At 42.1% G+C, this 22,794-nt stretch overlaps 1 protein-coding gene across 5 annotated transcripts in view; it reads left to right on the plus strand.

The window, feature by feature from the left end:
* Positions 1-22,794, plus strand: part of cv-c (RhoGTPase activating protein) — a 152,743-nt gene that overhangs the window by 85,360 nt on the left and 44,589 nt on the right. For all 5 annotated transcript variants that reach the window (XM_086993870.1, XM_086993867.1, XM_086993868.1 and 2 more), the window contains 3 exons: positions 15,151-15,222; positions 16,437-16,518; positions 16,810-16,864. In XM_086993870.1, the coding sequence (XP_086849996.1) occupies positions 15,151-15,222; positions 16,437-16,518; positions 16,810-16,864 (209 nt within the window). The remainder of the gene's footprint in view (positions 1-15,150; positions 15,223-16,436; positions 16,519-16,809; positions 16,865-22,794) is intronic.

The following is a 22,794-nucleotide window of genomic DNA, read 5'->3' on the forward strand; positions in this document are numbered from 1 at the left end:
CCTATGTTGTCGAGTGATCGATAATGCATTTCCTATAAAGGCTTTTCCTGTTTAGTTCCTTATTCAATCCCTATTAATCTGTGTTGGCCTCCGTAAGTGTTCGTGTTAAGTAGTCGCACAATTCCTTTTGTAAATGAACACAGTTTTAAATGTTATTCTTATGCGATTTTTTAATAACACCCGTCTTTTATTACATAAATATGTTCTAAACGGAAGTGGCCATAAAAGGTGGGCTTTTATTTTTAAAAAAAGACATCAACTACTCCTGAAGCTCATTATCGTCGTCATGACCCTATCAGGTAATTCGCTCACGCTGTATAGGTAGATGGGTTGAGATATGTATAGTGTATGTCCGAAAATCCAGATTTTAACTAAGGAAAATATATATACTAGGGGAAAAACTCCAAGCAAGGTCAGAGTTGCCCAGTCAGATCTTCACATTTTACTTGATGCTAATCTGTAGTGAATAGATGCCGTGTTTTTGCGTCCGTATGTGTGTATGGATGTATGCTGTAACGCAATTCGAATAACTACCACAATTTGGAACTATACTTTATTCTAAACATCCGCAGAGCCACACTCCAGCTAAAACTATAGGGACAACAAAAACCATCGGCATTCGATCGGAAGACAGTTTATGCTAATAGCTTGCTTGTTTCCACTCGGGCTTATGTGAGTGTCTGTGTTCCTTTCATTTTTTGACGCAAGCCGCTGGTCCGCAATCCACATCTCGGGCAATGATACCCTGTCCCTACACTGTTCGTGCAGAGCAGACGTTTATCGGATGCCCTTATCGTTACTTTTTATGGCGTTCACTTCGTCTCGGAATACAATCTAATGCATGGATTTGGCACTTCCGGCGATGACATGGCACGGGAGCCGATTTGGATATCCGACGTTTAGGATTGGGAACACATACAGAAGCTACTGTTACATCGATGTGTTGGCGTCCTTGTTTTTATTGCTGTTTACCGTAAAAAATCACCAATAATCCACGCTTCTCTATCCTGAGAGGTGGTGTTTTTGCGTGTAGTGTACAAAGGCGCTGTTGGTGTACGGCATGAGAAAGTAGCAATTTATCACTCTCGTGTTGCGAATAAAGGCCAAAAGGGATCATCTGTCGGAAGCACCGCTTTGCAGATATGCGGACTCTGGGCACCCGCATTCTATGTTTATTTGCATGTTGTAAGACGCTTCCACATTCGGGAACTATGGTTCTAACGTATGCTATTGACGCTGTAATGTGACAGAAAAAACTGCTCACATGATACGAACTCAAAAAGCCAACAACTACATACAACTCGGTCGTTGTGTAAAGTTCACATCAGAGAAATGTGCGAAAATAGAAAATGTCCACGGTCGCGTTTCTGTTAACAAAGCGGAGAGCAATATTCTGTCCCATCGGTTGGCCTTACCGTTGTTTTGCCTCTAGGTTACCGTTATCTTGTTGAGTCGAATTGATGATTTTCCAACTGGGATCCAAATTTGTCCTTTGACTGTAAGGCCAATAGCCGACGGGTCTAATCATCTATTACACGACGTGTTGTCGGCGGCGCGTCACACCATCTTTCAACGTTATTGTGATGGGGCGTCTGGCGGCTTTCCAAAACTTGAATTCATTTAATAGTGAAACACTTACCATACGGGCCAAGAGTCGATAGAACCAGAAGAAGAAAGCGTCAGGGAGATAAACCGCCAGCAGAAACTGTTGTTGGAGCTTGCCGTGCGTGTTCGACAAAGTGGGGTTCAGCGGTCGGTAGCGTAGGAGACGTGTCAAGCACCGAGGCACGTTAGGATTACTGGCAGTAGAAGGGTGCTGTACTAACATTGAGAGGCTGTTGCAGACAGAAATTGGGATGAGTCTCAATACAAAGACTTTTTTTTAGCATTGCCATTGCTCTTCCTACTGCAACTATAGTTGCTGCTGTTGCAGTCGAGGCATAGTTTATTCCGCAGGGGGGACTAGAGGGGGTGGTAGCAGTTGCTGCCATTGCGGTCGATGATGTTGTCGTCGCTGATCGAATATAGGCCAGTCGCTGGCCTTCCCGGCGAATTTGCGAACGAGAGAATCGTCTAGCTGTCATCGAAAGGGGACTGCATCCCCCGATCTTCTTGCGTTCGCCTAGCTTCAGTGCCACAATACGATGACTTTGCTGCGTTCGACATAAAGGTCAATTCGGGAAGAATGGCCGGTTCAAGGCCGCAGTTGGGGTCCGTCCCTTTCGGTGGTAAACAAAGAAAGAAACGAGAACAATGAGAAGAGACGCAAGACACGATTATTGTCGGCGACGTCTTCAAGATATAACGTCGGCTGAAAGACAGATCGTAGGTTTCTAAATATCTGTCAGAAGCGGCTGATCCGAAAGGAAAGAGAAAATAGTGTGACCGACTGTATTTGTTGATGCTGCTGCTCTACTAGTACTGCTGAGGCGAACTTCGTGAGGGGTGAGGATTGTCGTGAATTCGTCTATATTGACCCTGTTTGCGAAAAAGATCAAAAGACGAGTTTGTTATCGGTAAGAGTCAGGGTTAGATACGACCATTGACGTCAGAGCTACTTTTTGTGGGTAGCTCTGAGGATCAAGAAAGACAGGCGCCGGTTTGTGAAAGGATAGGAGGTTATAGCAAATATTTATTTGCATTTAGATATAGTATTTACATTTCAATCATGTTCAGGGAAAAAAAAGTGAGCGGAATGTTGTTGCTTCTGCCACTGTCGAATGGCGAGCACAGTGAGTGAGCAATAACAACGTCTGTGGCCGAACGACCTGATGTAGGCTGGGCTTAGAGAGCGACCAGGGCGACGATGAGTAGGAATTAGGTAAGCAACCTTTCGTAGCCATAGAAGGTTGCGGAACGTGTCAATTCTGTTCTAGCTTCTAGTTCGACACGGATACATGTACGTTGTATTAGGTACAGCGCTGTCTGAAGCGCTAGAAAGGTAAATGGGTGGTAGACAGCGGACAGCATTTTGTTTTTCGGGACGGGCGTAACATGAAAGAAGGTGCTTACGCAAAACAAAACACTTGAAAGTTCAAGGTCATAAATACGGATTACTAATTAAATGGACAGGCGAGACCTGTTTTGACGACGAATGTCTAGCCAGCGTAGGTCGACTAAAGGCGACTGTTATAGGAATAGGGAAACGGCACCGTATCGATTTGCCGGTTTAATTTACTGTCAGGTGACGTCAACGGCCATGACGGCGGTGCCACGGTGATTATTCAGAAATCAGTTGGGAGACTATTGATTTGTCAATTTAATTGTTCGTTGTTATAACGACATTTCAGGATTAGGACTGAAAGAACGAAACAGTGGTTTAGACGGTCGCTCACGCTCGTCATCTTCGATATTCGGGTCAGAATGACATGATAATTTAACGGTTTATCTGTTCATTCGTGAGTCAAACTTTTGTTGGACAAACATCGGATATCTAGTTTTACCTGTCAAAAACTATAGGGCCGCCAGACGATAGTTGTTAAAATTTAGAGAAATACAGAGCACCTACTGCTCAAAACAGACAGAGCATTTTATAAATATCGTATGACGACAAAATGATGACCTGAGCGCTAGAAAAGTAAATGGGTGTATTACAGATGCCCAGAGATAAATAGCACACGCTTTCCCTTACCTAAGAACTCGTATTTTCGTAAGGCATTTTAGATTATTTCAATCTGGATGGTTAGAAATTTACTAAGTTTTTATCTACTAGATCAGATTGCGTTGTAACGAGGTCAATAGTACTTAGCTTTTTGCTATGTCCCGACAAAAGAGTAGACTTTTAACCGTAATTTGAGAAATGAGAGAAAATGTCCTGAATTTGCTATAGAGTCTTGCCCTTCGTGGTCCTCCTTTTATTCCGCTTAGGTTTTATGAAACAATTTCCTCCGAAGCATGAAGTGGCCATACCCATTACGAGCACATAATAACCATTCTGCTTCTCAGACCAATGCGCTTCCTCTAATGCTAACCTTATTCATCTTCGTATCAACAACAAATGAAACGTCACAAACATCTAGCCAAGTTAACATTAAGTTTCTGTGATTATATATAGAGAAAAGCTACTGATGACATTTAAGTTCATACCCGTTGTCAGATGCTCAGTTAATGTATGTGAAACATGCGAGAGATGACTGTAGAGAAGCGCCGTACAATCATGCAGAGCGTTTCTATGTATCATATCATTGACCAGACTAGACTAGATATCCACCATTCATCAGCGAATGACGACGATGACGGGAATAACGTACAAATATCGAAGTCTAGTAAGAAAAAATCTACTCTGTGTTGTCAGTGTTTACCATCGGTGTCCCTACCGGATCTGTACACTTCGCTTCGTTTCCCGCTTACGAACCTGATGCTTTCTCGATTTATATCCCGCTACTGCAGGGGCTTCCTTTTTAGAGTTTGTCACGGCACATATAATACATAACTTTGATTCTCTACCCGTGTTCTAGCTCCCGACCTGCCAACCCATACAAACCGAGAGAGCTGGCATCGTCATGCACGATGACTATTATGATCATCGTCGCTTTTCGCCGCAATCCTCTCTGTCGAGTTGAATTGGCGCTTTAGTTCTTCTTCTTCTTCTTTTTGGTGCTCTCGTCTATTTTCGCGCAATGCTGCGACGCTTCAACCGTCTCCGGCGAAACGAGCCCACTTGTCCATCATGGCCATCGGCGTCGTCATCATCCCGTTGTTGTGTGTTGTCGCTTCTCACTGTCTGCGCTTTATCTCTTTGTTTCGTTCGTTCGTTCGTTCATTCATTGTTCGTCTTTGGTACTCCATCTCGATCGTCTTACCGAATCCAGCAAATCGTGGAGGAACTTGGAAGTAACGGTTCGACGGGCGGCGGCAGTAGCGTCGGTGGGGGCGCTGGGACAGCGAGCGGAAGCGGTCCAAGCTCGCAGAAACGGTCCCCGCGTGGTTCCGTCGCCTGGCTCACGGCCATCATTAGTCCACGGTTCGTACGCAGCTTCAGCGAACGTTTGGCCGCCAGCAGCTACAAGCGACACTACCACTGTTCCGGCAAGCCGAAAGCCGAGTGCTGGTGGCGAAGACTTCGAGCGCATAAACTCAACGGCAAGTGCTGCCTGCCTATATGGTTGTTTACTATATAGGATAAGATAGGCTGATTCGCTGTAATTTTGCAATAGGCTTTATATGTACTAGATGCAGGACACAGCGCGAGCATGCTTTCTAGCGTATGGTTTTTAGTCTACGGGTTAGCATTAGCGGATTTGGTGAAGATGTCTTCGTTTCGGTTCGCGACGGGTTCCACTGCCTGGTTATTAATTTTTCTTTTCCGCCTTTTTTGCGTATCATGAAATCTGCCTTACGATCTGATCTAACCTGCCTAGAAAGCGGGTAGAGCCTTCACATTGATCAGGTAATATGTGATTATATGTTGCTCTATTGCCTCGAGTGTGTACGACCACTTGCAAGCCAGGTGATTTTAAAAGCGAAGCAACGAGGCCTGTTTGTTGTATAAACAGATCAGATTGTTGGTGGATTGTGCATACGCATTTCGTTGATGTTATTTGTCTGTGCTATATAAAGTACGCACATCATACGTGATCAATGTTTTGCTATGGTTCAACTAATAAATTGGCGCTTGCATGTTTTTTACGTAACATTGTCATTTTCAAGCTTCTTCTTCAAATGTCAATGGCTTAAATGAGTATACTAACTATTATATCCCTATATTACCATGCTAAACAATTAAAATCGCCTGTTCGTTATTGAAATAATGTAAAGAAATTGAGTACAACGATCACACTAGAAAAAAATAAGGGTAAAAAGTCAAACTGTGTCCCGGGTGTACTCGAGTTTGACCACAGAAGGACGGAGTCTATGGGTCATTATTTTGTGAGATTTAGTGTATTACTTGAGTGGTTAAGCTATATAACAATGCCAGATTATACTGAGTTCGTGTCAACCTGAAGCGACACCTTCTTGATAACTATGGAACTTAGCTAAATTAGCTATTTCATTATTATTATATTTTATCGCCATTTTTACAGTTGTCTAGTCGGCTAGATGCTTCGCTAGTTCTTTCGCTCATTGCGCAAGAATTTAAAGCTTTTTTTTTCCCAACATTGCTTTCAACGAAATGCGTCTTTGAAAAACACCGCAGTAGTATATCAAAGCTGCCGAAATCAGTCGAAGACACCATCATCTCTCGGTTTTACAATGTCTAGATACATGGAGAATTACATTCAGTGTTCGCGTTATCCCGATTTACTAGCGCGACGAATTCTACCAGTGGTACTACCTTGTTCAACCTTGACAACTGGGTCGCTGACGCCTTACGTTTTTATATACGATATAGCTAGCGATAGGCTTCTAAGCGTGTCCGGTTGTCAACTCATAACCTTTTCTTTCTCTTGCCCGTCACACTCCCCCGTCCTGGTTACGAGGGCCAACGTGTGGGGTGCAGTGCAAACTCGTGGACTTATAGGTCATACGAAAATACGCCCCAGCCCGTGGCCAGTAGGCGACCCTAGTTCTGTTCGAGCTAATTAGCTGGTCGCTGTTTGATATTGTAACAGTTCGAAGAACAAGTAAGAGAAAGAAAGAGTCCACCGGCGCTAGACCTATCCTTAGCTTCATTTTCCTTCGACCCGCTTTTCCACACGTAGTCTCTCAACGCTGGGTGATAACGCTAAGCAATTCCGCGCTCGCATCACTCTTCGCCTGTGCAAATTACCCACAACGGTCATGGTTTTTAAGCCAACACTAAAACAAATATTTTCATATTTCGAAATAATATTATTAAGTTAGCTATGCGCCACTTTGACTGAGGATATTCTGCCATCTTTCTAACCATAACGTTATCTCTTTACAAGTGTGCTTTATGGGCAAACAATAGCAAAAAGTGGTTTTTATAGTAAGTATTATTTGAGTATTAAGTGAAGTATTCGATAGCGAAAGGCCCGGCGAACACATTAAAACTTTCCACTCAATTTTTGTTAGGTAGCTAGAGGTGTGTATGTGGCCGGCCATTGTTACGGTAAGGAAGGCGCCCTTCTGTTCGCTTGTTCCGGTCGGTTTTTCAATGTCTTATTGAAATCTTATTAGCTGTTTTTCCCCTGTCCAAAGCACACGGTTCTTTTCCAGTCCCATCAGAGATAAAGCGTCAGCTTCTTTGGCGTCGGTTGGTGCTTCGCCACTTATTGCAGTGCGTACTTTTCTGCACATTATTTTCGTATGTGCCCTGCTTCTCATCAATCTCTTTAAAGATAGCTTGATTTTCTTGCATTTATGTAGACTTTTGCATATGAAAACATAGTTAAATAAATTCGTGTGGCATTCAAATGTCGAGTTTGTTTTTGTAGCCAGTTTTCTTGAAAATATTAAAATTTATTAGGTAGTAGATGTTCGTTTCCTTGACGATGTCATGGCTATTCAGGTATCGTCTTTGCTCAACCTTTCAATGATTTCAGTAACTTTTTTTTATAGTTGATCAGTTACTACGAGAAGCATCTTTCCTTGCAACTCTTAGGACGAAAATGATAGAACCGTCTTGCATCTTGACCATAAAGATAGAAATTTGTTCATGAGCCTACATGCTGCATCTTTTTTTTATCATAATATACTTACAAAATGTAACAAATTTTACAAGAAGTCTAGTTGTCTCTAGGGCAGTATGTTTTTAAGCCACCCGAACAATTTCACGGCTGGGTTAAAGTTAGGTGTGCCAAGCGTGTCATTTAAACGTGGGACTAAGTGTAGAAGCATTATTGACCAATGTGAAATAAATATTTCAAGGTTTATATTCGGTACCGTCGATAAGCATTGCTTCAAACGCTCGGCTTCCACTACGAAACGGTTTGCTAGTAATTACGTTCGGCTACCTAATGACCTCTAGCGAACGTTATTGAGGGACGCTGTTTTAGCGGCCTTCAACCATAGACATAACAACAGCATATATATATTTATATTAAAACAAAATAACAAGCTATTATTTGGTCAGGAAAATGTTAGTAATATCAAGTGTGTGTAGCACCACAAGTCGCATGCTCTCTGTTCTATATAAATAGGATAAATTTCACAAGAGACTAGTCACTTCAGATTTTTACTGAAGTCTTCAAATATAGCCTTTGAAACCGTTTCGAGTTGAGAACAGTGGCGTCCACGTTACAATTTTCAGTACTGGTATAGAATTGCTGAAACAGGGATAATATATTTGGCCATTTAAGCGGCGCCCCTTCCCCAAACTCCTAAGTAAATCGCCTGAAGATCGCCGGACAGCTCTTTTCGGTGCCAATAGCCAGCCCACTAGGGCAACACTTAATGGCGGTGCCAAGCATAGATCTCGTATTACTAGCCTAATAGTGCTTCAGTACTTCGTCTTAAGCTTGATCAATGTCATATTGTGTAAACCAGTCTCGAATCTCTTCACACAACTCTATTATATGCTTCTGCCGTTCTAATCTCTGCTAGATATTGATAGGATATCAAAAATGACATCTTGAAAAGTATTAACTATTAAGGAATAATCAATATTCCGAGTTTTCTGTTGGGTTTGGCCGTTAAACTTTGCTTCAGAGATTCGTCGCAGCAGGAAATGAGGTGCGGCCATGTTTTGAACTTAGATCACATCACACACCTCAAACTTACTTCGTGTACGATCACGCAAATCAGCTGTGAAATGCTCAGAATAACCGTTACCGTGAAAAAATCTGCAGTGAATAACGGGAGCGATGTGCAGACCATAAAAACGCCACTTCATAAACAAGTCTATCGTATTATCCTGGTTATTACGACACTGGGATAATATAATTATTTGTACAGAGGGAGAATCAAATTAAAATTATATTTACGATTCTATCTAGGTAGTGACCCTGAAGGATGCATGTAACTGTGGAAGCAGGATCAAAAAATCAAGCCCTTCGTAATGAAAAGTAGGGTGGTTAGGGTAGTCTGAAGATTCGTTAGGCATCGACGCTGGCCTTACTGCGACATGGACTAACTTACCTAGCAGAATACAGCGATATCGATTCTCCCAGAAGAGAACAGAAACCTTTGCGATGGCCGACTTGCTCCATTACCATGTAATTGAATGAGGCGGAAGTGCTCGTACCGCCAAGGTTATGTTCGGCAAAATTATAAACACACCATCCCACAGTAACTACCTAGGCAAAAATAAAGGTTGACCTTCTTTTTACTGATGATATAAAAATTCAATGAGTGGAACGTTCGTTCAAATAAAGTAGCATGAGGCTCAAAGTCGATCCAGAAGGTAGTGCCTTCGTGGTATTGTAGGCGTTCTTGCTAAATCTCCTTCATGGATTCATGTAGTCTAGTGAATGTTTGTACGAAATCAAAAGTGAAATTAAAAAAGAAAAATACTTTGAGTAGCTTTATCGTAGAGGGAACGGCAGCCATCTAGAGCCTGTAAAACAACGTGAACGGCTTTTGGTTCCCGGGTTATTTAGCAACGAATTTTATGGGTAAAACCGCCAAAAATGCACATTGTTCTGAAACGCTCTCTGAGATAAAAGGATGTGAATGAACGATCTTTTTGTTTCGTGGAACGACACATATGCACCGTACCTTCAGAGGCAGTTCGTTATGGCCAGGAGCAGCTTCGAAGTTCGCCGTCAAAGGCGGGCTTCGTGACAGGAGCCTTAGACTGACCCAATGACTGAGGGGTCCAAGATCGGTCCCATTACGAACCGGAGGAGAGGGATCGTCGGCTAAAGGTATACTGGAACGCCTTCTCGGTTCGAATAGCCTTTATCGTGATATAACAGCGAGTAGTATTTAGCGAACCCTTGGCTTAAACATAAAGGTCGACGGCAGATGTCCCTCACGATAGATCTAACTTTTTGCTAACATGCTGCTTCCTCAGTAACAAGGACTGATGGTGAGGCTTCTTCTTAGTGAGTAGAAAAGAAAGGTAGCTTAGTGTAGGAAAGCACGCCCTACAATACTGACGGCGCATGTTCTTATGTATCATATGGACCCCATTTCAACAGGAGTGGTTGCACGAGCTCCGTCACATATGAATACGAAAAGGGACATCGTTTGCGGTAGGGTACCCAGCTTCATATAAGTACCGAACCTTATTTACCGATGGAGAACACCCATAAGCCAGCTTATCGTGCCCCGGCTATATATAAATAGGGACACGGACGTATAGCCATGGGCAATCTACATTCTCATTTCCATGTCGCAGCACTTCCTTTGGCCTTCTTTTATTAAACTCCAATGAGGGTAAGCATCGCCTTCTTGTAAATGGCATAGAGATCATCACTGAAACAATTCGAGGCAAGCTCCGTGTGCCGCGCAAGGATTGTTTGAAGACGCCTTATCGGTCTATCTATTCACCAGATTGGCGCGAATGTTTTGCCAATGCAACGGTTAAATTAACAGCGTTGCTGCGTTAATTAGCTATGATAAAATTCACTTGTTTACTTGTGAGAGGGTAGAAGCTGTAAATAAAGGGACAGATCTTCACGACTAATATTTATTCTGGATCGAGTATATCGTCTATTTTTATATTCTCACACTGTAATATTTTTCGTAGCAGAACAGATTAAACATTCCGATTGAAGTTAGTGAGTCTCTCCTGATTAACTAGCTCGTGAATTCGCGGCTGTGGGTGCGGCTCCCCACGCATTAAACAACGTTGTCAAAAACGATTTTATATAATAATAATAATACCATCTTCGGATCTGCGTTGCGCACAGAGCTTCTATTGAAATGCAGACTTTTTCAGAGCACAACGAGTCGAGTGCCATATCGTAATAGGCTAACGTAGTATAACAATGTAATCAGAAGCCTATCGTATCCATTGGCCTTCATCCATTGTATTACTCCTCGTATTTATTTTCCGAGACTCTCGTTGTTGTTTTTGACATCCGTGGCCCTAGCTTCTCAAGCTTCTATCTCTTTTTCTTCTTTCGTGTCGTTAGCCCCTAGTCTATACTAACACTGTCAAATATATTATGCTAATTCTGCTTTCTAGCAGTTGGCCTGTTTTAGATCCTCAGGTTACCATCCAAGCTACTCAGCGTCCCGACCATGTACTTTCCATGCCATTCCTTTTTAATTCTAATTAACCAGTCAGTGAAGACCTTGCGTTTGAGTGGATGGTATCACTTAAATGGGATACCCAGAACGCTATATTGAAGACTATCGAATACGGGCTTCTTGAATAGGCATTGGCTGAGTTCAAAATATAGTTGCTCAAAGATGTTGCCAAAAACGTCCTTTTTTTGGTGAGTGCGTACGTAGACTTTTTTTTTTGATGGCAAAGTGCCGCTCGTATTTAGGGTTCAAGTTTGCTGACAGCTCAGCCGTGCAACCGATGAAGCATCTTTTGATTTTTCTTTAGGACACAGGATGATTCGATAGATGTGCTATCGGAAATCGCAAAATGAGAACACGATGAGGAAAAAAAGAGCCCAGCTAAAGATAAAGCGGTGCGTTTTCTACGAAATTGTACGAGAGACATGCACAAGAGCGGCTTTCATCTTTAGAAACGGTAGAATTCGGGGTGCATCAAACGCTTCCTTGTCCTGGCAAGGCAAGACGATAGGTAATCCTGGGCAAAAGCGAAGAAACGAAACTTTGGCCAGTCGGATGTTAGAGCTGTAAGTAGACAGCTGTAAGATAGAGATTTATACAGATACTGCATGCTGGATCGCTGTAAAGGTTACCTATAGCGACTTCAGAGGATAATAATAGAATCATCAGCAGTTTATTGTCATGAAGACGGCAAACGCAGCGCGAACCAAGATGACATTAATATATCAAGCATTCAGTGTGAAGTACTGGAATTCATGAAACCCTGCGAAAACGCTAGGAGAGCTGAAAGTGGGATCCGGCATGTAAGGTGGTCTTATTAGCATAATAAACGTACACGCATCATAAGGGGCCATACAGAGAAATACGAAAATCATCTGTATAATTTAGTAAGTAGAGTCATTTGAGTGAGACTCAAGGATAGTTCACAATTAATTGAAGCGGAACTTGTTGTTTAAGTGGACCATTTTTGAAAATAACACCGATGATTCGAATCGAGCGTATGATTAGCACCGTAACCAGCCTATAGCAGCATGTATATATAACACGTATATACAGCACCTTAAATATTAGAAACGAAAAAGACAATTAAAAGAGCTGTTGCTTCACGAGTTACTATCAATGGTTTTTTATCTTCATTGTTAATAACATGTGAAATGTGGCATAATATATATATTCCAGAACGTAACCGGCCTAGGGGTAAGCTTGGGTAAGAAGATGAAGTTTGAAAGAGTAGGACCAATAGCACCAAATTACACTCTCTGGTTATATATTTCGCCGCTGGAATACGTGAAGCATTTTTGATAGAAGAACCGCTGCTGCTGCCCCTGAATACAACGATACCCCCTTTTTTATATCAAGTTCGTAGTTTCCAACTAATTTGGGAGAACTTCAACATAGCCCAAATATGTAGCCTGGCAGAACCAGGTAAAACTTGTTTTTATCAAAAGGGTACTAAATTGCTATAACCGCTATATGTATTTGCTAACGCATACATCGCTATTTGGTGGGAATCTCCACCAAGCAGAAGTTTATCGGAAGCAACATATGGCTGGGGTCAACCCAGTTTTTTTTGCCTATCGTATATGGTGCAGTGAAGTATTTGCGGTCTATGCCATATATCTCTTTCGTTTCTAACAATTTCGAAAAAAATCAAATACTCGTGTTGTTTCCATAAGAAATACCTGATAAAGGTAAAGATAAATAATCATATATATATAAACGAACTACGTCAAGTAACCAAAAACAATGGGCTATTCCGGCAATAGTGCGGAGAGTCAGGGCGTAAGGAGCGATCGCGCAGGTATGGTATCATCGCAAAGTAAGAGAGACTAACACGTGACAGGGATTTAAGGACAAGCTTGCTAACAGTAGTACTCATCATAAAAATGCCTGCCGAAAACATTATGGGAACACAGAAATCACCAGCTGGGCTACGTAGATATAGTCTAACACGTCGTACAGCTTATTCGCTCAGTGGCTATTGCCTATGGCTAACCGTATCATTTCCTCCAGCTATTTAGCAGGATGGATGGCGTTAAAACCCAAGGTTTTGCAGATTTTTCATGAGGTGGCGCATTGAGTAGTTGATATTCCTTTGAACCGCACCGCTGCCATCAAGCAACATTCTACTGAAGCATGAATTCATATATATATATATATATATATATATATATATATATATATAATGAATACAAACAAAATGAACGGTAGGTTCAACGAAAGCAAGTGCCATTTTCCTACTGTTTGGTCCACACGAATAAGATAATAGGTCATTTTATATTCATAAAATGTTCATAGTGTTAAGTGACACACTAAAGAGGTTAATACTTTTTGTAATAATAGCTGTTGGTGCTGAACACCTATCATCAATCAGCCCTGTCAGCAACCCAGCTAATTAAACATTTAATGAAAAAAACTTCTCCAGATTCTCTAAATTTTCTCGAAACGGAACTGATCATCGCACCCAGTCCGCCCACATACATACATACATTCATAATATGGGCGTATCTACGCTAATCAACAAGTCGTTGGAAAGACCGTTACCGCTTATTGTCGAAATCGGCTAATCCGCTAGAATATGTACGTATCCTCTACAGGACGGATCATATTTTACAATGAATGAAAAAAATCAGGCCAACCGAGGCAATTCTTTGCGACACCAGCGAAGTGAGCTTGCTTATTTTAGAAGATACTATTTTCGTCAATCACAGTAGCGTCTTCTAGTTGTCAAGCCGGTTCGAGCGCGTCCACGAATTTCTAAACATCAAACTACTTTACGGAACAAGGCGGTACTAGTTATAGAGTACAAAGGGCGGCACTTTGCGGGTGCATTTAAAGCAGCAGTAACAATAGCAAAGGTTCTGTCTTGCCTATATTTTACGAGGTTCTGCGTTCCAAAGTATTTTTTTGCTGGTAATGTACGATCTTCTGAAAGCGGTTCTGGAGTAAGCAACCTCAGAGATAGGCAGGGAAAAACAGGAAAGACCTGGGGTGACTACAAGATGAGAACAGTCGGATACTGCGGGTCGTGTTCGTGGCTAACGGAAGCCACTCCGAGGCCCGGTTTTGAACTGAAACCCGCAACAGCCTAGTGAGCAACCTATTTTGCCCGTTAATTTCAGTGACAGGTTCGAGTCCGGACATAGACATCCCTTGTTTCATGCTGGGAAGCAGCCGTCTGATGGAATGCCAAGCGGCGACGCCGGCCGTGAAACTCGAAACATAAAGAGAAGAGACCTTAGCAAAGACAACACTCCGACATCCTAAGAAGCTCGAACTAGATATGGCTGTCGCTGTTGTCGTATGGAAAAATACGTGAAGCTGTTTTGTGGTGTCGATAAAAATGTGACGATTTGCATTGAATGATATAGTTAACAAGCAACAATCTCAACATCTTGCCGATTGTTGACCTGACAGCTACAAAACCGGTTGATGAAAGGACCCAATAAATGGAAGTAGCTATGAAGTGGTTTCACTATGATATCATGCTGCGAGCTAGCGGCTAAATGTGTACCATTACCTAAATTTATGAACGGTGATGTTTTAAACATCTACGTAAGCCTGTATGTACATATATAAGATTTCAACGGCTACCCAAAAGCCTGTTGACAGTGGAAGAGCTTCGAGTGTTTAGTTACTTAGTGTTATAATAGGCTTAACATTAGAATACGATAAATAATACGAAATTATAGCATGTCGTGTTTTCAGCACAACGAAGGATAGTGACTGCTCCGCATAGACTAAATGTGCTATAGTGATTGCATGCTACACGTAACTGGTTTAGTCTATGGAACACAGTGCCGATGCTTTCTGTATTTTGTTTTGATTTTGAGGTGTTTCTTTTCTAGACATTTTGGGGGAGTAGCCTTCGAGTGGGAGATAAAAAAAAAAAAAAACACACTGTACGCATGCGCACTTTCTCCGTGTACTATTAATGATGTAAAGCGTCCAACTGCGATGTATCTTCAAAATAAGTTTGTTACGTTGGATAACAGCGACGACATGTTATGAAGTGTGTTACCTGTTTGTAAAGGACTAACTGTGTTGTTCGTCGCTGAACTTCACATAATAAAAGTTCACATATTAAACTACTGGCGTTTGTGCGTTTGACAGAGGCGGAAGCCGTTCAGGCTTTGGAATGGCTGAGACAAACTGGCTTTCCTCAATACGTTCAGATGTATGAGGGTGAGTACGTAAACTTTTCTATATTTTTTTTTTTCCGATTAATGGCGTATAGGTACTAGTTAGATTAGTGACAAACATTGAAGTAGGTATATAAGAAGAGGGTTTGACACTTGCGTACAATGACCGCGTATCATATACATCAAGCTAAGTTGGTAAGCGTTGTCAGGTCACAGAGCCAATGAGACAGAAAGATATTCCATAGAAAGTATGTATCATTACGCTAAAACACGAATTTGTTATTTTTTTCTAACCACACAAAGATGTGATTATAGCAAAAACGCTTTGTTAATTCGGATAACAAAAGACGTCCTTGGCACGGTTCTGTTGCAGTCACACGCGTTCGTCTAATCAATCATGTTATTACCTTCGATTACCCACACAATGATAAAACAAAATTAACTTTGATTTTTATCTAATTTACTTTTATGCGGTCTGTTGCATTCTCTTTTGCGATAACCTCCCTATGATAAATCCTTCAATTTTTTCCAGCGCATTCGTGTCGCTTCTCCTTTTTCTAGCTAAAGTAAGGTATCGTGAATGCATCCGAGACTAATCTAAAACTTTCAACTGATATGTTTACCATTCTGTTCTTTGCGCCTCAAACCCTACGGTTTTCCTGCAGGCCTGAAGTGCAGATCAAACGCAGCTGTGCACCGTGAGCAAATTTGCATAGAGCCCAATAAGCGTGATAAGGCTTCTAAAACGGATCGTAAAAAAACAAACAGTACAAATATTGGTTAACTGCTAAAGGCAAACGCTATTCTATCAGATCCTATTTGCATCAGTAATGAGTGGGGTCTTGTTGTGCTCTTTTACATATTGAAGTCGTGAGGTCGTTTCAATCGTAATACGCGCGAGCATAAAAAGTTTCCTGAGAATCTTTTAAATTCTTCAATACAAACGTACGAACCCGCCACAGCAATGACAGCAAACTCATGTTTCCCTTTCTGAGGTAAACCTTTATAGTACCATGCTGAGTCCGGATGAGGAAAGCAGCAAGTCTATACGTATGTGTAAACTAAATATGTGGAAATTTTATTTCTTCATCATAGGAAACGGTACCGATTACATAGTATCTTGTGAAATACATCTTATGATTAATTATAAACATCCGCAAGGGCTGAATAGTCAAAATTAGATGCGTACTAATAGTTAATAATAAGCCATTTATTGGTAAATTCCGTTAGAACATTTTCTGTTTGTTTTTTTTGCAGACAACTGTTTTCCGCTTGACATGAGTACGGTGTACAAGGATCATCCCCATCTGGACGCCGATGAGATTCAATCTTTACTCAGGTGAGAAAGCGAGCATCGTCGACTGGGTCTTCGGCGCGGGAAGTTTCCGATAGGACAGTATACAAAAATAGAACAAATGACAGATGTAAACAAAAATGTACTCATAAAGCAAATAGCAGCAGCCAAGGCGAAAGGCAAAAATTGCAGGATTTTGGAGGGTCATCAAACGCCAATTATGGGAGGTAAGGCGGGTTGCGCGTACGAATCGGCATTATAACTGTAGAAATAGTCGATGATGCAGTAGAGCTGCCATACCAACGATAAGGTACTTATATACTATGTTCATTACAGGCGGCTAAACACATTGAATAAGTGCGCGCGTATGAAGACCGATGCTTTCCTTAAGGTGAGTGAAGTTACAAGCTGATATATTTCAGGGATTGTAGAGACTCAACGGTTTACCGCTCATTCTTTCATCTTAATTCTAAAAATGAACTAAACATATATTTGGTCTAATAAATCGAATCCTTCATTTTCTTAGAGAACGTTAACGGGTCATGCAAAACATTTGATCTAGCATCGCACAGGTATTTTAGCTCTACTATTGTGCGTATGGTGCTTTTGCACAATATAACGCAACAGGTGAGGTATTAGAGGCAAAATTCAGCTTAAGCTTATTTGCCTCCTATCAATAGAAGCCCTCATTCGTGCACATGTGTTATTTATCGGTGATTCAGTGCTTCACTTCACAGTCTTCAAGCTTAATATTAAATCTCTTGAGTAAATTTCTAGTGAACGCCGCATTTTATATTGCTATTCCAGTCAAGATCAGAGAATAAAACGCAAAGGGCGAACTCCATCCGACGACCGCATTAGTCTAACAACACAGCAGTAGCGACAGGGCTGTTAATGATGCTTGCTGTCTATCGGTGGGTCTGTCCGTCCATGCAAACGTAACGAAAAAAAATTGCTTCTCACTTTTTGTATCTGCCGTGCCCATCGACAAACCGGCGTCCCTTTGCAACCGTCCCCAGCACCACCACGAGCATGTCTGCCGCATCTGCCGGGGCGAACAGAAAGCCGATGCTAGCCGACTTAGCCCCTGTGGGCTACTTGCGGGGAGGGCTTAAATACGAAAGGTTTACCTGGAACAAGTGGTACCCGATAAAGGCAAGATAAAAAATGAGGATGAGGCGATGGACAAATATATTCTCGCACGCTGGCTGCCCTTGCTTATTGGTTAGGGCTCAGGGCTTCGGGGCACAAACGGGAACATAATCTCATATTAACGAGCTATCGGTAGAAGCAGTAGGCGTTTTTGTGCTCAGCTGAGTTGCAGAGACAAAACAAAACTGATTACGGAATATTACGGTTACGATGTTCTGGCGACATATGAACGGGTCAGCCATTCGTTATTGCTGGAAGTTGCCGCAGTCCAAAAGACAAATTTCGTTTCCGTATTAACGAGCTTTGATGACCAATGCCAAAGGCATCCTGTTTGCGGTACGCTGAGGTCAGTTACGACGTCAGTTGCGGGGTTAATAACATCCGCTGTTGTGCCGTAAAAATAGAGCGAGTATTGTGCATGCTTTGCATCGCGTCATATTATACTTATTGCATGCAGAAGACATAATGTATGAAAATAGGTATGATACTCATTGTACAGCTGCCGGTAGATGACAAATACGGTCGAGTTCGTTGCATTGTTTCTGCTACTAATAATACTAGAGTGTTGTTTTTTAACTAGTTGAACAGTGTAACACACGCCTGAGAAGGCGCTGCTAAACAACGGGACACGAAGAAAAAAGGACACTGTCTCAAAATTTGTGATGATCTGAGGAGGGTTTCTACGAGGCTCTCAAAAGCCGTCCGCAGAAAAGAGGTAGTTTGAGTGATGCTGCCGAAACGTTCATTGGCTCTACCGTGCAAAGGAATCTCGCTCACTCGGTTGTCCGCCAGCGTTTGCGTTTCTGTGTACAGTCCGTCCTCGTTAGCTCTGGTCGCTTGTCGAAGTGGAGGAAGGAGCACAAGATGGCTGCCTGGCTTTAAGGCCAAGGTAAAGGGCCCGCGAGCGGTTTGGTTGATGTGCAACGATGATTGACCCGGCCTGCTTTCTGCGTTTCCTGTGCTTACCTAGCCTACGGGACGAAACACAGAATTCGCCTACAAAGCGCTTGTAGAGGCTATTTCACCGCCAGCTAAAGCTGAAAGAAAAACGGAGAAATAGTAAAAGATCCGACGATCAAGAAAAGCTGGAGAAATCCGGAAATCTGCCGTAGCAATCCAAGGCCATAGTGCACTACCTTCTAGAAATCTGTTTTGTAAATATTGCGCTTTCGATTATAAGAATGTTGGCTGATGTTGAATAGACGTAAAGCAATGTTTCTGCTATGTTCTCTTTAGCTATGTTATCATTGTCAAACAGTATGGTACATTGGCAAGCTTGTTTCCCTGAATAAATCAGTCGATCGTCTGTAAAAATTACACCGCTATATTATCGTATGGGTAAACCCAGTAAGTCTGAGTCAGATTTCATTTCTATTCGCATAGATGACTTTTACTCCGTAATTATTGTGCATGGATAAGCACCAATGGAAGCAGTGAGGACATCGTAAGACGGCGTCAGCGTGCGAACTCAAGGGTTTGCTTGCACTTATTGCGTGTGTGAACCATGGCCAAGAAGAATAAACATCTGCAGTCGCCGACACTTCCTTTCACTAACGTTCTTCACTGTGTGGGCGTTTCGACCTGACCGCCTTTGCCAATAAGACAACTTGGTAAACAGTTCTAGACGATGGCAACCCTTTAGGCGCACCGATTTGCGCGGCACCTGTATACATATTTGAACAGAAAGGCCGTAGTTTTGATAAAGGAATACCGTGAGTAACACTTGATTATAGTAAATAATGACAAATAACAAATTTGGTTGTTGTCCATACTGAAGTCGTGCAGGTGTGCAGGTTCCCCATGTATTACACCTAAGGGTCCATCAGGCTTCGCTTCGACGTTTTCTTACTTCTGTAATAAATTGAACCGATCTCGCATGTAGAACTACTAGCAGCAGACTTAAAGATAGAAGGATAATTGGCCGTAGCATTCAAGCTTAAAGTTTGAGGATCTCCAAAGCTCGCAAACCAGGCTCTTAAAGTCCCGCCGTCCTGGTGACACTCGTTTAAGGTATAGTGTAATTTAATTAAAAACCAAAAAAAAAACACTCAATGCAACCTATGCTAACTATGCGGTCTTGCTTTAAGAGCTATCGATGTAATATATTTGCCTATAAGGCAATTTCGTTATCTTATTTTCAATCCACCTCTCATTTCCACCCTCGCTCCTCGCATATTAGAAAGAGGTTAGCTTTTCATTCATCGTCGTAATAATATTGCGTTACGTTTGCGAGCTGCATACTGTCTCTTCCAGCTAAACAAAACGGATGTTGCCCTGGGTAAATCAGTACGTTCATGTTGTAAAGAATTATATCGTACCAACAAATCTGTTAAAAACTTAGTCAACACTCACATTTCCTTCTAAATAAAGTATCAGGTCATCGTGCACGACATATACATACTCTGTGAACACTACTAGAGAAAAACGCTCCTAGAAGAAGGCGTACTGACCGTACGTTTTGCCTTCATCCTCAGATCCGTTGGTTTTCCGCTATTCGAGACGGCGTCTACATTAAAGAAGCGGTGAACTTACTTAATGCTTATGAAATTTCCCGGTCGGGAAAAATAGGGACCATTTAGCAAATATCACCAAATCTCAAAGTCAAATTTTGCGGTGTTTAGCAAATCTTTTGGTTTTTGAAAAATTGCAATGTTCCTTTAAGAGCCTGCAGCGACTAGCTTAAATGTAACTTAATTTTGACGAAGGAACAGGTACTAATTCCTTGTGATAGAGAATCTATGAGCTTTAAATGGCCAATCCCAAAAAACAGATTATTTGTGAAATAACACTGGATAAATCATTAGGTCCATGAAAATCGTTGTTAGTAATTTTGCTTCATGTTATGCAAATGTTTCTCCCTTCGCGATAATGCCCTGCTAGCATGTTTGATTACTAATCGGATCGTATAGGTTCGAATGTGCGCCCACCGCCCTATTGGAAGGGTGGTAAATGGTTGGGTAATCTCTTCCGCTTATTCCCTCTACATGATTTGTATTGAGCCCCTTACCCTGGTAGGTCGGTTCTTTAGGCGATGTTGAAACATCAGTACAATGGCCGATAGGTTAGCTGAAAGTCAGCAATAAAAACGGTGGCTATACACATCTTTGTCCACGATCGATAATGGGTTTTATTTAGAATATTTTATTATGACAAGCCGTTACATGTCACGTGTTTTTCATGTCACGTTTAAGAACTGTGAATACAACAGTCGGATGCGTATTGCTAGCGCGTCCGCGTTAACACCCTTCAAGGCTACCTGGCGAAAAACCCGCGAACTAGGTACCATTCTTCAAGGTTTGCCTCTCGACTAATTCGTCATCCGACAGAGCCTGTTTTCTCAGAGCCGTTAAGCTAGGCCGAGAATCTTCCTCTACTTCGTACGATGGGTACCTGCAGTATATTCGAAATATCCTCCAATTTTCGTCTCCGATAACAACAAATAATAAACAGAAAATTCTCAGATCACATAATCCGGTTGAAGAGGCACTGCATTTTAGCAGTAGTGCATATTTGGTCTCCGGAAAGGTAGGATATGGCAGTTATTCAGCAGCTTTTTTTTAATGAGTTTTTATCTAAAAATCAGACATTTTTACACTGAATGGGACTTCTACGTATCACAAAATATTGCCGACACCTTCTTAATTATAGTAGATGAGCTGATTAGTCAAATTTTGTTGGTGAGTTCGTGTTACCTGTGTTTCCGTTTTCGAGTTACCTGTGTTTTTGATTCTGTTTAACTAAAAAACACTCAAAGCTAGGTTTTGTTATTCATACGAAGATTAAAATTGAAGATATTTCCATAGCTATGAAATCATGTTTCATATTTTCTTCACTCATACTTTGAGGTTCTTTCTATGAATGAAGTGATAGTCAGACTGGAAAACTTTACAGGCATTTGCAGTAAATTAATCATTCTAGTACGGTCGACTTCTAGGACCTTCTCTGCGACAAACCGACTCAATTGCCTCCTAGCTTCACCCTACATTTACAAGTTGTGTATTACGATACTCTCAAGAGTGAGTCCTTTTCGATTCAGTGCTATATGGTCAAACAACGCCATCGCCGAGAGCTTAAGGCGGTATAAATGAGCATGAGCCTAGTTAAGAGATTACATGGCATCACCGCGGTCTCTCGCGGTCCTCGCGCTATTTCGAAATATCGACAGCAGTAGCGCTCGACATTAAAGAATCAGAAAGAGCCTGAAGCGTGGCGCGATAGATATCACAGCAGAGACGAAAACGACATATCAAGAGTTCTTCTTGTGAGTAAATATTCGCTTACCTAATCTTCCCTCCTTTCCTTGCTCACCTAGTGAGTTTTCTAGCCAGATATTCTGCTTTTACGTTATTTGAGGCTTCCGGAGAAGCTTGCCTAAATTTAGAGATATTTCATACGTAACGAAATAGCTCTATCTCTTCCCACCGTATTCATTCAGTTAGCTCGTAAGCCCGTTACCTTGCGTATTCCCACAGGACCCTATAAAAAAAGTACCTCTTCCTAACAGACATTCTCCCAGAGGTAGGCCTACCCAATCGGTAGACTCGAAGATAAAAAATGGTTCATATGCCGGAATTGCGCTGCAGGCGCCTGCATCGTCGCGGTCTGTAGGCCGTCTGATCCGCGAACTCCAACAAAGAAACGGCCACAGTGAATCCTAGTGGCTGCTGACTGATTATATTTCATATAGAAAGGAAGATGTCGGAAAAATTGGTTGTCAAAGTTACATCTCAACTTATTCATGCTTGTTATTGCTATCAGTGGCTCTCGCACTTGAGCCGCCCCTACGAGAGCTTTTCCGATTTCTTCTACACTCTTTTCCGCTTTATTCGCTCTTCACAAAAAAGCTACCGCGGGATGCCTAACCAGCCACCAGATCAGTTCTGTTAGAGCAGTTAGGGTCCGGCCATGTGAGGATGATTCTTTGTGGAACATCAGTGGTTGCGGCGAACATGGGGCAGATGTAGGCGGAGAAGTTACAGAGACAGGATCAACATCTGCGGCAGTTTAAGTTAAAGCAGGCGGTACAGAGATGCTTTTCTCCGCTTCGGCAGCGTTTGCTCCGCTACACGCCCAGTCTCATGCAGTTTGCTTCTTCGAACGATCGGCCGGACGACCGAACGCCCGCCCGCCCGCCCACCTACGTCTCTGCGATTCAGCCCATGTCGCCGA

Source organism: Varroa destructor, unplaced genomic scaffold (genome assembly GCF_002443255.2).
Source record: "Varroa destructor unplaced genomic scaffold, Vdes_3.0 BEIS01000006.1, whole genome shotgun sequence".
Taxonomy (NCBI): Eukaryota; Metazoa; Arthropoda; class Arachnida; order Mesostigmata; family Varroidae; genus Varroa; species Varroa destructor.